The sequence below is a fragment of the Eulemur rufifrons genome, chromosome 30 (assembly GCF_041146395.1).
Source record: "Eulemur rufifrons isolate Redbay chromosome 30, OSU_ERuf_1, whole genome shotgun sequence".
Taxonomy (NCBI): Eukaryota; Metazoa; Chordata; class Mammalia; order Primates; family Lemuridae; genus Eulemur; species Eulemur rufifrons.
In genome coordinates, this window is record NC_091012.1 from 88415272 (window position 1) to 88430479 (window position 15208).

Genomic DNA, 15208 nt, shown 5'->3' on the forward strand with positions numbered 1-15208 from the left:
GATGTGAGACCCTGTGCCTTACCATATACCACACAACACATGGAGAAGTAAGGCAAAGGAGAGCTGAACTTTGGGGTCTTCTTTATGACCTCCCATTCCAAGGCCATCTTTTCTATTAGTCCTAAAACAAATTCCATAAAAGGAAGAGGGCTTCAAGGCCAGCGCTAGTCTCTGTTGAGCCATGATCTAGAAAGTAGCTTTCAGGTTCCTGGTCCTGCCTGGAGATAATAGCCAGGTCCACTTATGGGACACAGATGAGCCACTGCCTCACTGAGTAGGTGATACTCTGGAACCCTTGGGGGTGTTTCCTGGGGTTAGAATCTGGAACAATAGGTTTGTTTCCTCCCTATTCTCTCCTCTGGCTGTCTGTTGATCTATCTTACACTTCCGAAAAGCCACGGGCTCCCAACATCTGGTCTGACCAGTTCCCCCTGAGCCTTCCATGTCTGAGATATTTGGTGAGGAGGACAGGTAGCACAGGCATGGCTAGGCCTGAATGTGAGTGGTGTCAACCCTGGGCAAGGCAGCAAATAAACATATCTGGGGTGCTGCTGACCTTCCTGACGCAGGTCACCAGGTCTCTTCAGCTGTTTGGCAAGTGGATCTAAGAAAAACTTGGTTTTCAGTAGTCTTTCCATAGGCAAAATCTTGGTTAAGGCAAAGAACACTTTGGCTCTTGGAACATACAGTTATCCTGTTGTTCATCTTTTAAATGGTTAGAACCTGGTCAAGCTGCAAGAGTAATGGAGATACTGATAGTCACTCTAGGTTTTCCAGAATCACTAATTTGAATTCCATAGGGGAGTCAGGGATCAAGGAAGGAGCTTGGTCTCCTAGTCATCTGGAAGCGTTAGATCCTCACCATTCCCCTTCTCTATCATGACAATGTTCAGTCATCTCAACTTGTCACCAGAACTTTAACTTGCTAATGTTTACAGCTTCCTTCAGGGGGCTTTATTGGGACTTCCAGGCATTTGTCCTCCCCTTCCCCTGGCCCCAGAAGATAAACCATCCTTCCAAGTAACAGGATGGGAGGTCCCAACTGGCAAGGAGGTCATGGGGCTTGGCAGGGAAAGCTCTCAGGAGCTAGGACACAGAGCACCCTGCTGTGGATAGAGCTGCTTGGGTTCAAAACCATTCTTTGTGGATATATAGACCACTCACAGTCACTGGTTCCCTCCAGAGCTTAGGAAGGAGCTTACAGGCTGGTGTGGTCATTGCAGGATTACCCAACAGGTGGACTAAGCATGAGCTTGGGTCACCAGTGAAGCAAGGCCACCCCAAAATGAGAAAAATACAGATTTAATGAATTTTTTTAGAAGTTGGCAGTCGGAAAAACAGTGCTTAGAACTTCTAAAGTTCTTAATCTGGTCCTGGGCATGGCCAACATCAGAATAGTACAGATGGTGCCTTGATAAAGCACCTCTACTCCTCTGAATTCCTGATTGAGTAATGCTGAACTCCCTAGGGCTCACTTGGGGTTACACTTGCTCTCTGAGGCCCAGCTATATAGACTCATGAGCTATAGTCTATTAAGTAAATAATAAAAACAGGAAACATTTACACAGTACTTACCATGTGCCAGACACTGTTCTAACCTAGCTAGCTAGCTAGAGATATTAATAGATATACAGATATAGACATCTACCCATTTAACAACTTTATGTGGTAAGTACTCTTAATATCCCCCTTTTACAAATGAGGGAATACAGGCACAGAGAGGTTAAGTGCTTTGCCCAAGGACACACAGATAGTGAATGATGGAGCCAGGATTTATCCAGTGAGTTTGACTCCAGGGTCAGTGCTCACTCAAGTGGGCTCTATGAGAGGAGGATTCTCAATAGTACCCCAACCATAAGACACAAAGCACTTTTTAAAAATAAAACCAAGGTCTTAGAAAGGTGATATTAAGGTGGAGATTATTGAAGAGAGACTTCCAGGGATGTTGACTCAGCATACCACAATCTGTCCCACCAAATCTTAGCTTTGCATTGAGGTGCTTGCTCACTTGCATATATACACTTTCTTTTTGCCTCTCTCACATGGAATTCTCCAAGGAGATTGCATAGAAACTATAGGATAATTATCCTTTCCAAAACTCATCTTTGCTCAAATTTGGGAGGATCTATTTTCCATTTTCACCACCTCATCACTCCCCATCACCCTCATCCCCTTGGCCAGGAAGTTCCCTAGGCCTCTTTGGTTTGTAGAAACCATTGGTTCTAAACACTACTAAGTCCCTGGGAGGCCCAAATTTCTCATTGCATAACTGGAGAAATTTGAGGTCCAGAAAGGGGAAGGGACTTGGCAGGGTTACAAAGACAGCTAGTAACAGAGCCAGAACCAGAACCCAGGCCTCCTGACTCCCAGTCCAGTGCTCTTTCTTGATCCCAGCCAGCAGACCTTAGCTATGCCCAGATACTTCCTTCTATGACCCCCATTTCCATGCCCCTATACTTTTTGACTCCCACTTCTTTGTTTCATTATACTATACTGCTTCTTACCCACACATTTAAGCTTCAGGCTGCTACTAAGTTTAGGAAAAATTCTATTCCAGCTTTCAGGGAGCTCCTACATTTCTTTCCCCATGGAATGTGGAATTGGGAGGCCTGTGTTCCAGTCCCAGCTCTGCTAAATATTAATGTGTGACCTCAGGCCACTCACTTGCCCTCAATCTGCTGCTCATTTTCTGCAAGTGTAAAATAGGAGTATGAATCTCTATGCAGTCCTTCCCAGTAGTGAACTTTTCCCTAATACAAACCATGTTGGTTTTTTATTTTCTAGAGCCCCCCAACATGGCACTTAATGTTACCAAAGATGTTGGCACATGTTGAGATTAAACTGGGTATTTTATTTCACAACTACCTCTGTTGCAAGGATCAACATAAACTAAGATGTAAACTACAGTGCACCATACACAGAAGGGATTATTATCACTTAATAGCCTTCCCTCTCCTACGGCTCACAGAATCTGGAGGCCTGGTTAGGACCTAGGGTGAGGGACTGAGAGCTGCTGCTACTAATGCTCTTCTTCCCCTCAGACCTCTTAGAAAAAGTGCCTGAGCAGCTGACATGGAAGAGCAGGTGGTGTGGGCTGGGCGGGCTGGGCCACAGCCATTTGTAGGCACCTCATTCTTTGGCCTGATGCCCAGACATCCCCCCTCCCCGTGCCCTTCTCTCCAAATGTCTTCAGTATTTTCCTCTCCGCCAACCCCTCCACCCCACCCCACCTGCTGGGAAAGGCCTAATGGGGAACAGTGACTCACTGGGCTCCCAGAGGGCAAAGATCCAGAATCTGAGCAACAACTGAACTGTCCAATTCTCAACCCCCACCCCGCCACTGCCCAATTCTCTACTTAGCTAAACCCATTTCAAGTTCCTACTCTCCCAGCAAACCTTCCTTGATTCCTCTGGCCTTCATGCTCATCTCTCCCTTTCCACATCACTGCACAAAAATTGCATTCCTTTAATATACTCACACTTTTTTTTACTACTTAGCAGTGATCTGTATCTTATATCTTCTCAAAGAAATTATAAACTTCTTGAGGGACCCTTTTCCTTCTCTGGCTCATCCAAGGTCCAGGCTAGCACATAACAAAGACCTATTGACTTGAATTGAACCAAGATTAATTGAATTGGAGGTGGAAGGTATGATAAGGGCTTGTGAGCAGGGAGAGAACTAACACTTAATGAACACTTAGTATGTGCCAGGTTGCATGCTAGATGTTTTACATGCCTTATCTCATTTAATTTCCACACCAGTAATAATAGGTGCTATTATTATCCCTATTTTACCTATGAGAAAACTCAGACTCTAAGAAGTTTAGAAATCTTGTCAAGGGGAGCCATACGGTAAGTAATCTGAATCTAGCACTGTTTGACTCTAAAGCCCATAGTCAAAGATTGGTAACAGCTTGAATGTCCATCAGTAAGGTGTTGATTAAATAAATTATGATATGCCCATATAACAGAATATAGTATAGTTATAAAAAAGAATGAGGACTTTAAGGACTTAATAGGTAACAATAACCAAGATATATTTTGAAGTATAAAAGGTAAGGTGAAAGATAATGTGGATGATAGGCTACCATTTATACTTTAAAAGTAGGGTATACCACACACACACACAAATTGTTTATACATATACAGAATATCTCCGGAAGCATACACCAGATAATACTGTTGGCCTCTAAGGAGGAAAAAGGGGTGGCTGGGAGACAGGAGCGGGAGAGAGACTTTTCCCCATCATACCTTTTAAATTTTATTTCCATCTCTTTTTATAAATTAGGACCTAGAAATTGACTTTGGAAAAGTTCAGGGAGAGAGGAAGAGGGCAGTATGCCAGTGATTGGGCTGCGGAATACCTAGCATGCCATAAGCCTACCTCTGTACCCAATACCCAACTCTCTTACAAACCAACCTTCACTATAAGTATCTACTGGCAATGATGATTAGGGTCACATCTTTTCAAATCTCAGTTCTCTACCAGTAAGATGGGAACCAGAGGGAGTAGGATTAGGTGATCTCTAAAATGCCTTCTAGCTCATTTAACTGAAAATCAAGATGGTGAGTCCTAGTATAATTGAAATCTTAATCTCAAAGAAGGGCTTGGGGATTTTGTTTTGTTTTTGCAACAACAACATAAAAGAAACATTTCCATTCTTATTTGCCTACTAGCTGGTCTTAATGAAGACTCCCTAAGTGGCCATTGAAATGCTTGCTCAAAACTGCTATTGCAATCCTCCTTTGTGAAGGCCACAATCATTCTGTGGCCTCTGTTCTCTGGGGCTATCCTGTTTAGAACACAAGGAAACTGACCCACTCCAAAGCTGAGTACAAAGGAGCAAGTCTCCTTCTATGCTTAATGTCCCCTGGCCCAGACCTTCTGACCCTAAATATCCCTTTCCTTCTTCCTCACTACCTGCAGGAGAACAGAAGCTCTGTGAGAGACCCTCGGGAGGAAGTGACACCCTAACTCCACCCCACCATCCGCCCCCCACCCCTAGCAACTTTTACTAAAAAAACTCAGACCTTGACTCGTAGGGAGGTTTGTGAGCTCTTGCCAAGGCTGTAAATATTTCAACATGCCTTGTTTCCTTGAATGTATATGACCTGGGATCTGGCCCCTCCTCTCCCTGGGCTCTCAGAGAACTGAGGAACAAAGAAAATACAGCCAGTCTTTAGCTACAGGACACCCGGGTCAAATTGCAGAAGAACACAGAGGGGAGATGGGGAAGAGATGGAGTGGGGTGGTGGGGAGGAAACATTTAAAGAAACATTTACAGAAAGGCATAGTGACTCCATTTCTAGGGGCTAGAAAAGGATAATATTAATAATACTAATAACAACAACCATTTCACAAATTACAAAGATCTTTCACATACACACAATCTAATTTGATCCTTCATAGTCTTATAAAAGTAGATACTGCTTTCATTTTGTAGATGACAATACTAAAGCCCGGAAAGGTTATGTGACTTATTTAGGGCCCAACAACTAAAGAAGAGACAGTTTCTATGGCCCTTTTTGGACTCAAAGCATTATTACCCTTTGCATACGGACTCTGGATAGACTGAGATAGGTAGTTAGAAGAATATCACAAGACTGTTGATCTTTTGTTTACTAAACTCCTTCTCGGTCATCTCTTTTTATCCCTTAGTCATAAGGATGCCCAAAGGCTACAGAAATGAAAAACCTCGGCAGTCTCCCTTGCTAGCTGCCCCCACATCTGTACTATGTATTAGGTGATGTCTAAAATCAGGAGTTCTGGACTCAGACTGTCTGGGTCCAAATCCTGGCTCAGTTATTATTTGCTATATGAGCTTGAGCAAGTTACTTAACTTCTGTGGCTCTCTTTATCTGTGAAATGGAGAAAATAATGGTACCTACCTCATAGGGTTGTTGAGAATTAAAATGAGTTGGTACATATAAAGTGCTTAGTATAGTACCTTGCACAGAGTTAACTGCTAAATGTAAAATAAATGTTGGCAATTACTACTACTACGATTATTGGGGTGCTTGGCAAAAGTAAGGCGCTAAATGTCAAAGGAATCCCACTGTGGAATGCAGCTGGAGCAGCCATCACTAGTGCGCACTTCACATTTTTTCCCCAGTAGCAGGGAGGTCTTATAGGGAGTCATCTCCATTTTTCTACCCAGTCCCCCTTGGCATCAGTGACAACCCCACACGAGGGGCAAGGGCCACGAACAGAGGAAGAGTTCTTTTCTTTGTGAGAAGCTCAGTGGCCTGAACAAGTGACTGAACCTGTGACCTCAGTCTCATAGGCACCATGTTCTAAGCAACTGTGCCAATTGGCTTGGACCGACATCACACACCCAGCTACATACATGTACACACAAGTCTGGACACATGGGTGCATGTGCATACCCTTCCAGCCTGGGTAAGAGGGTGGGGGACAGATTCACCGGATAAGTCGGGCAAAGAGACTACATGGGGACTGCTTGTTTAGCAACATTTCCCTTCTTTTTTTTCCTTCAGCCACATAGAAGCAGGAGAGCAACTAACCTGGGAGCTTCACTCCCCACTCTACACTCCCTAAAAGGCACTTTTAATGCCAGTTAGGAGTTGAGTGCTTGTCTTCTCCCTTCTCTGACCCCTCTACAACCAATTGTACAGCATTTCTGGCAAGAAGAAAGATGCTAGGAGGCTCAAAATAGAATGAATCAGAACCCCTGAAGTTACCAAAAACCAATCTGAAATCTCTGGAGGTTCAGCTAGCCCAGGAGATGGGGAACAATGATGGTGAGGATTTGAAGAGAAAGGGGTGCAAGTGACCAGGATATTTGTTGAATACTATTAAGACCTTGTTATAATATTATCTTCTGGGCTAGTACCCTAGGGCTGTGAAAAGGGGAGGTGTGGAAATGACAAAAAAGAGTTTCATAGCAGCTATCTTATTGCAAAAAATCCAGAGGTGATGGCTTCCACACTCTTGAGTGCTCCATGGAAGGTCACCCTTCACCCAGAAAGCGGAGAATAAGAGAGGAGAGAAAGGTAAAGTGGGAAGGGAGGCCTCTGTGGCACGTGTAGGAATGGGCCTGAGACCCTGGCTGGAGTTGGGCCTGTACAACCTCCTAAGCCCCAGTTGCTTCTTTAACTGAGCAACAAAGAGAAAGAGAAGAGAAAGAACAATACTGTGAGGAAAATGGATGGCACAACTAGCAACTGTGATAAAAATGCACCATGAAAATAGGAGGAACTGAGAAAATATGTGGCTGAGACAGCCAATTTCATCCCTTCCTCTTCTAACAACCCAGGAAACTGGAGCAAAGTAGAGGACAGAAGAGGGAAAGACTGCCAGGGTGAAGAGGCTGCGCTTCCTCAAGCCACTCAAACAGGCCACATTTCCTACCCACAAGGAGGTGCCAAGTGATATTACATTAGCAACCATAGCACCCACCCATAGCAGGTGATTAAATATCCCTAGGCTTAGTCCTCTGGTCACCCCTGAAGCCAGAGAGGGCTGAAGTGGCCTAAACTCTCTTTCCAGTAACGTTTGAATACTGGGAGGGATGCAGGAGGATGAAGGCAGAAAAAAACCTGTGGTAATGTTTCCCAGCCCCACTGTTGAGGAGTTGCAATTGTGTCCAGGTCAAGAGGTACAACCCAGGCTGGTCATATTCTATCATCCTCACTTAGCAAATTTCCCAATCTGGGTTCTTTGTACTAGTCCCTCATAACCCCTACAGCAGCCTCTGGTACATTCAACCTGATTCCATAGACAGCCGGGAAAAGACTTCTTTCAGATGCAATATTCATAATCCCTGACTTGGTATGTAGATGGGAGGGGTGTGTGTGTGTGTTTTAAGAATGAAGCTTTTCTCTAGGGTTTATTCATTCAATCTCAGGTGAAACAGTTCCTTTCAAGACAGAAAATCCCACTCCACCCAGCCTGAACAAGAGAGAGACCACTGTCTCTACTAAAAAAATAGAAAGAAATTAGTTGGACAACTTAAAATATATATAGAAAAAATTAGCCGGGCATGGTGGAGCATGCCTGTAGTCCCCGCTACCCAGGAGGCTGAGGCAGGAGGATCGCTTGAACCCAGGAGTTTGAGGTTGCTGTGAGCTGGGCTGATGCCACGGCACTCTAGTCTGGGCAACAGAGTGAGACTCTGTCTCAAAAAAAAAGAAAAGAAAAGAAAAGAAAATCCCACTCCATCATTCACACAATCTGAAAGGAGTAAATGATTTTTTTTCATTTCAAAATGTAACAAAACAAACAAACAAAAAAAGATGCTGGCAGGAAAAGCAGCGCATCCTCCTGGGAAACTGGCCTGCTCAAAAGGTTGAGATGGCATCCTTTACATATTTCTGCTAATGTTGACAGTCTAGCTGTTTGTCTATTCTTCATGGGACTGGAGGAAGTGTTGCCCAAAACAAGAAAGTATAAATCCAAGGAAAAGGAGAGAGAGCTCTGTGCCTGCTGCTTCACTGGGCACACTCTCAGCTAAGCCCTGAGTGAAGCTGAAGTTGGCCAGGGATTGTGGACACACAACAGGGCCCTCCCCAAGATCACAATCAGCAGCCCTCCCCAACCCTAGCACAGTGAGATCTGGGCAGCAGCCCTGAGCCAGCTATAAAGATGCCCTGTCTGAAGCCCCCTGAAAGGAACCTCTGTATCACATTTAGGAATTGGTTTCCTCTTCTAGCCTGAAGTAACAGCAAACCAAGGTCACACTGACCATGCATTTCTGAGAAATGAAAGTGAGCTGTGGGAAATTAAATTTCAGGAGAGGGGTCCAAACTGAGGCTTAAGAAAATGCTTATAGTTTAATGCTTTTGAGGAACAGGCACAAATGCTGGGAAACAGTAGCATATAGACCCTTTGCAGCAGGCCAAGTCCAGGGAGTTCTCTGGAAGGCCCAGCTTTATGCCAAGCAGGGCATTCACAGGGAAGCAGCTGTACAGCCAGAGTTGTCCTTATATACTAGGTCAAAAGGAGTGGGTCTTTTTAACCACATCTGTACCCATGGGCAGCCCCATAGTCTTTAAATACAAATGACTTAGGAAAATGATGTCTACATGGCTTTTCTTTGCTTTCTCAATCTCCTCCCAATCTGTCCTCACCCCATGATTCAGAGAGCTTAACAAATTTTTATTTGCCTGGATGAGTTAAAATTTATGCTAAGTGAATAGTAAAGAATAAGATAGCACATAATTCTAGAAGGATAGAATGGCAGAGCTAGAAAGTTCATGTAGTCAAACCATATCATTTTACAGGTAGATAAACTGAGGTATAGGGAGGTGAAGTGCCTACTCAAAGCCTCAGAGCAAGTTAGGGGCACACGCTGTCTACCTCATAGTTACTGCCTACCTGGTATCACTGAGATCACCAGCTTTTGGGAGTCCAGATGTGTCCCTGGGTCTTGCTTTTTCAGACTTAGAATGGGGACATGAGGCCAATGAACAATGAGCCAGGAATCTAGCCTCAACTAGCTACCCCAGCTCAAACCAGCACCCCCCTGGGTGGCCTCCAAATGCCCCAACCTCTCATTCTCGTCCCTTTCAGTATGAATCATCATCACAGTTTGGGATCCAGTTTGGTTGGAGAGGAGGCAGGGGAATGACTTGAAAGGTGCCAGGCCAATGGCTCTGTGGCCTGAAGCTCCACAACAGGTTCTGAGCCAACCTGATCTAGCTCTACTGGACAGTAGGCAAAAGCCTTCAGCCAAAGTCAAGAGGTTGGCAGATTTGCTCAAAAGACACCTTGCTCCCCAAATCAGCAATTTAGTGTTATAGTCCAGTGAGACACTGAACCACGGCATTGAAAGCCCATAAAATGGAGAGGAGAAAGACAGCCCACCCTGCCCTGACCCCACTCATCCTTGGGACTCTTGTTTCACTCAAAGGCAAAGTGTACCATTCTTCCCCATGCCTAGAAAATTCTGTCTCCGCCAGAGTGGCCCATCAGCCTGAACTATCTCAAATACAGTAGTGAAACTTCCTGACCATTGTCTCTTTCCCTGATCGTGAGAGTTCCAGCCACCACCACCCCCAGGAGCTCGCAAGGGCCTTGCTTCCAAAAACAACAGATGCTGGTATGGATGCAGAGAGAAAAGAATGCTTATCACTGTTGCTGGGACTGCAAAGTACTACAACCCCTATGGAAAATAGTACGGAGATTCCTCAAAGAACTAAAAGTCAACATACTATTTGATCCAGCAATCCCACTACTGGGTACTTACCCAAAGGAAAAGAAGTCATTTTATCAAAAAGACACTTCCACTAGAATGTTTATTGCAGCACAATTCACAACTGCAAAGATGGGGAATCAACCCAAATGCCCATCAATTCATGAGTAGATTAACAAAATGTGGTATATGTATACCATGGCATACTACCCGGCCATGAAGAAGGATGACTTAATGCCTTTTGCAACAATTTGGATGGAACTGGAGACCATTATCCTCAATGAAGTATGTAAAGAATGGAAAAACAAACACCACATGCACTCACTATTAAATTGGAACTAACCCATGAGCACATATGTGCACAGAGGGAAGTAAAACTCAATGGAAATCAAGCAAAGGGGAGGGGGAGGAGGTGATGGGCAAAAACCTACCTAACAGGTACAATGAACACTATCTGAGCGATGAGCACACTTTAAACCCCAACTCAAGCATTACTAAAACAATACATGTATCCAGAAACATTTGTACCACCTGTAATACTTCGAAATTAAAAAAAAAACAACACAGGCCATGCTTATAAACTGCCCAGTAAAAATGCCTCTCATCATATTTTATGTCTCAGTGCAATACTGGCAGTCAAGGTGGAAAGTGTGGGGTGATAAGTTTACTCTGGAGCACTTTGAAAAAGACTTAAGCTTCGAGCTGATGTTAGCAACTCTGGCTTTTTTTGTCTTGACCCCTGATCCCTCAACCCTAACCCCACCCTAGGTCCAACTCACTTAGGGTTCCAATAGTGATCTGGAGCCTGTAGCCAATGCCACCTTGCTCCTCATTCCCTTATTTCCTCCAAAAGGTTCCCCTCTCATCCCAGGAAACCATGCTAGGCCTATACTTTCCACAGAATTGTCTGGTTGCCTCCTGTCTTGTCTGCTGCTTGGTCTGGGCTGGGAAACTCCCAAATTTCTCACAATACCTGCAAAAAGTTTAGCTAATTTCTCCCCTGATTTTTTTCCCTTTTTTCACTGAACCAGACCTTGGTCACTTGCTTCCCTCTCAGAAACCTTTTGCCTGCAAGTTCCCCCAGGCCTAGGACCCAAGGAAAGTTGGCTTCCCTCCAAAACAGGTGAAGAGAAGGGACAAGATATACTGCTGGTGACACCACAGAACTGTACATATCACAGAGTCCACAAAGACTGTATGCTCTGGTATGACCTGAATTCCACTTCTCTTCTACCTCCTGTGGCTTTTCCCCATGCCTAGAGGCCCCCTGATGTGAAGCTACCCCCCCCCCTCCCAAACATCAAAACTACCTTCCTCTGGGGCTTCCTCACAACAATCCCAATCATCTGAAGAACATTTAACCCATTAAGCCAATCAGAACAGCTTCAGGGCTGAAGATACTAGGCCTAGCCAAAGAGAATTTGGGTTGCAGGGTACCTCCAAATACTAAATTCATAGGCTTTTAGAGATGCAAGTCATGTCAGACATTAACAGAAATGGACAAATCACCACAATAATAGAAATGGACAATGTACCAACCTCCTTGAGTTTGGGGGTATATGTTCCCTGCCTCCCAGAATGGCTATTGGGCAAATGCTGGCTGATAAAGATGAGAGTAAACCTTTACTAGATTCTGTCCCTTTGAGACACCAGGGCTGGGACACAGGTGGCCAGAAAATTTTGAGTAAACTACAGAAAGCATATGCAGGTACAGACACATTTGGAATCTCAGGATATGAATGGTTGCTTGGGAAAGCTGAGGGGCTCAAGAAAGGTAGTGCTGAGGCTGACATTTTCTAGGCACTCCAGAATGTGGTCGGGTGTTCCCGACTTTTCCAAAATAAAAACTGAGGTGTTCCTGAGAGCCTCCAGTACCAAACATTTTAGTAAGTTAAAGATATGCCACATCAAGAACCCAAGCCAAAGTATTCTGAGACTCTGGGGACATACCAAATTCCTTTCTGTCGCTTCCTGACCTATACTTACCATAATTTAAACCAGTAACCTCAGCCCCTCAGCGGACCTGGTCTATGTCAGAGTACACACCAGCCCCACCTTGGCACAGCCCACTGCAGCACCGCCCCCACCCCTCAGCTGCACTGTGAGGTCTTGACCGGAAAGTCCCAGCCAGCCCTCCCCCTGAGTCCCCTATGATCACCTACTTTGAAGTCTGTTCCTCAGCAGTGAGTCTCTTCCTGGTAAAATAGTGGTTTTTCCAAGTTTTATTACACACTCTTAAGGCCCCAGCTCTAGGCCTGCTCATACCACATAAATGCCGGGGCCTAGCTTCAGCCTAGCCACCACTGCTTTCCATTAACTTTCACCCAGACTTTGCCACTCACTGAGCCCAAAGGCCAACAGCCTGCCTTCAACCACAGGGCAATGCTCAGCAGGTGCTCTTTGAGGTAACCTAGGCAATAGCTTGAGGCCTTAACCTGGCTGCCTTCCCATGAGCCCCTGAACTGCATCAAAGCAGGAAAAAGGTGGTCCCAGAGGTGAGGGTGGCAGCCACCTTCCCCCAGAAGTTGTTCCACACAGTCCAGGGACCCCTCCACTCCAGCATCAGGTGGCCTGGGTAGTCGTGAGACTGCCCTTGACAACCAGTGAGGCACACTTGAGTTTTTTTCAAGTGGGGCCTGCACACAGCGGCTGCACCAATGGGTCACAAGGTCTGAGGCACCAAGAGCCCCAAAGCCTCTTCTGCCGGGGCAGCCCAGCGAAGCTACGAACTAAAACCCCCAATCCTTGGTTGAAATTGATGGGAGAGGCTCTCCAAGGGCCCAGAGAATCCACAGGTGGACACCCCAGAATTCGAGGTTTCTGTGTTCATTTAATAATCCCCACGTCCCCACAGATGGCAGCATACGTGTTTGAGGTTGGCGAGAGGAGGGAACCCCTCATTCCTAGGACAACACTGCAAAAAGCCACATATTCTGAGTAGCGAACTTGGGGCGGGTGACATGAGTCGAACTGTCCTGAGAAGCCACGAGAGGGAGCAAGCCTTGCGGGAGGGGGCATCTCAATTGCCTAGCTCCCTCCCGAGACCCCTCACCAGAAATGCTGAGGGGCTTCGCCACCGGCTTTTCTAGAAAAGCGGGACGGCTCCTCTGACTTCTCTGAGCTCACAGGCGGCCTCGCTGCGAGAAGCGCGCACGCCTGGGGTCTTGTGGCCACCAGCCTGGAGAGCAAAGGCTGTGCCACCAGCCCTGTTTGTCTTAGGGGAGGAGACCAAGTCAGCCTCAAGCGAAAGCGGGAGTGGCGGCGCCGGCATTCCGGCTTAAGGCCGAACTAGGCACCCCGCGGATAACGGAGAGGCGCGGGGTGCTAGGGAGGGCCGGGCCGAGGTTGGAGGCGGCGCAGACTTAGCTACAGGGCCCTACCTGCCTGCCGCCTCAAGCCGCTCAGGCAGGAGACGGCGGAGACCGCCTCCCTGCCTGCTTTGGGGCTCGGCTCAGAGGGCACAGAGATCCATTCGCTCCCCTAGGGCGGCAGAGGACGGCCAGGCCCGGCTGGGCCGTAACCACCGCGGGCAGAGACGCGCGCACACCCCCACACGAACTCCCTTCCTCCCTTTCTCTCCTGCAGACACACACGCCTGCCATGTGTTTGACTCCTCGCTCAGAGTCCCCAGGATTCCTAAACTGTTTTTGACAGAAAACACCTCTGCTCCCCCAAAGGAACCGGGGCTGCTGCAGAGATCGGCGGTATCGTGCTTCTCTCAGAGCCTGCCCCGCCTCCCAACTCTCTCCTCTCTTCATGACTCCCCCACCTCCGCCAAAAAACAATTCTGCAAATATTTTCGCCGAGCACACACGGGCAAAGTACTTGAAACAAATCCGAAAGGTGCGTCTGGATTTGTCCTGGGGCAAAAAAGTTCATTGCTTGCCAGAGATCAATGAATGTCCCAGTTCCCACCCCCGGCACGTCTTGCGCCTGGTCTCCACAGCCGAGCCCGCTCAGAGCCCCGCAACCCGCACCCTAGCAGGGCCATGGGCTAGGGGAAAGGGGAGGAGTCGGAGCAGCGCACTGAAAGGGTGCCTCGGACCAGGAGGTATGGGGTCGGCGGCAGCGGGGAGCGTACACCCTTGCCCAGAATGCCAGGTGGGGCGCGCGGGGCAACTCACCTGCTTGGAACTCCACCTGGCGATTTTTCTCTTTTTCCTCCTCTAGCAGCATGGAGTAGAGGATCCCGACAGAGTTATGGATGCCGAAGATGGAGCCGTTGCACCAGGTGGCGGCGAACACCACCACCCAGCCAAAGCCACCTTCCGGAGGCTGGAAGCCGCGCGCGGTGCCGCGGGTCTCCACCGTGGGCGTGGGCTCCGGTTCGTTCACCGGCTCGGGCTCAAACTCCAGCTCCGGCAGGGGTGCGGGGTCCAGTAGGGGCTGGGGCTCCCGTTGGGGCTCGGGCGGGGGCACTGGCACGGGCTCCGGCTCAAGCTCTGGCTCTGGGCTACCCACTGGCTCCTGCTGTTCCTGGTCTGCCTCCTCACAGGGCCCCTTGGCTTCCTCGCTCGCCGGGCTTTGCAGCGCCATCGCGGCCGGGGGACTGTGGCTGCTCGGCCGGAGAAGCCGCTGTGTGGCTGGTACTTGTTTCTGCTGCTGCTGCTGCTGCTGCTCCAAGGGCTGCTGCTGCTGCTGCCTCCTCCTCCAGGCTCCGCGCCCCAGCTGGCTAACCCGTCCCGCAACAGACGGTCCCTCGAGCCCTCTCCTCCTCCTCCCTCGTCCAACCCCCCTCCTCCTCTCCCCATGTCATCTCTCTCTCCTCCCCCTCCTCCTCCCTCCCACCTCTTCCTCCCTCAACAGGCAGCCGCTACAGCCTCGCTTTTCTCCCCAGCCCTTCCTCCTCCTCTTATTCGCTTACCTACTCTAGCCACCGCTGCCTCCCCCAACTCCCTTTCCAAACTACTGAATCCTGTCCTTGTCCAGATGTCCAGTCCAGGGAGAGTTAAAATGGAAAAAAAAGAGAGAGCACAAACTATCCTGTTCCTCTGCCCTCTCCTCCCGGCAGGCTCCAGAACCGGCATTGATCAACCCCAAGTCTCCAGAGAAGA

General features: G+C 47.7%; 1 protein-coding gene across 1 annotated transcript in view; it reads right to left on the reverse strand.

Moving 5' to 3' along the window:
• SLC16A2 (solute carrier family 16 member 2) overlaps nucleotides 1-14827 on the reverse strand; it is a 109874-nt gene extending 95047 nt beyond the window's left edge. The window contains exon 1 of the mRNA XM_069462890.1: nucleotides 14279-14827. Within this exon, the coding sequence (XP_069318991.1) occupies nucleotides 14279-14690 (412 nt within the window). The 5' untranslated portion in view covers nucleotides 14691-14827. The remainder of the gene's footprint in view (nucleotides 1-14278) is intronic.
• Between the last annotated feature and the right edge of the window lie 381 nt (nucleotides 14828-15208).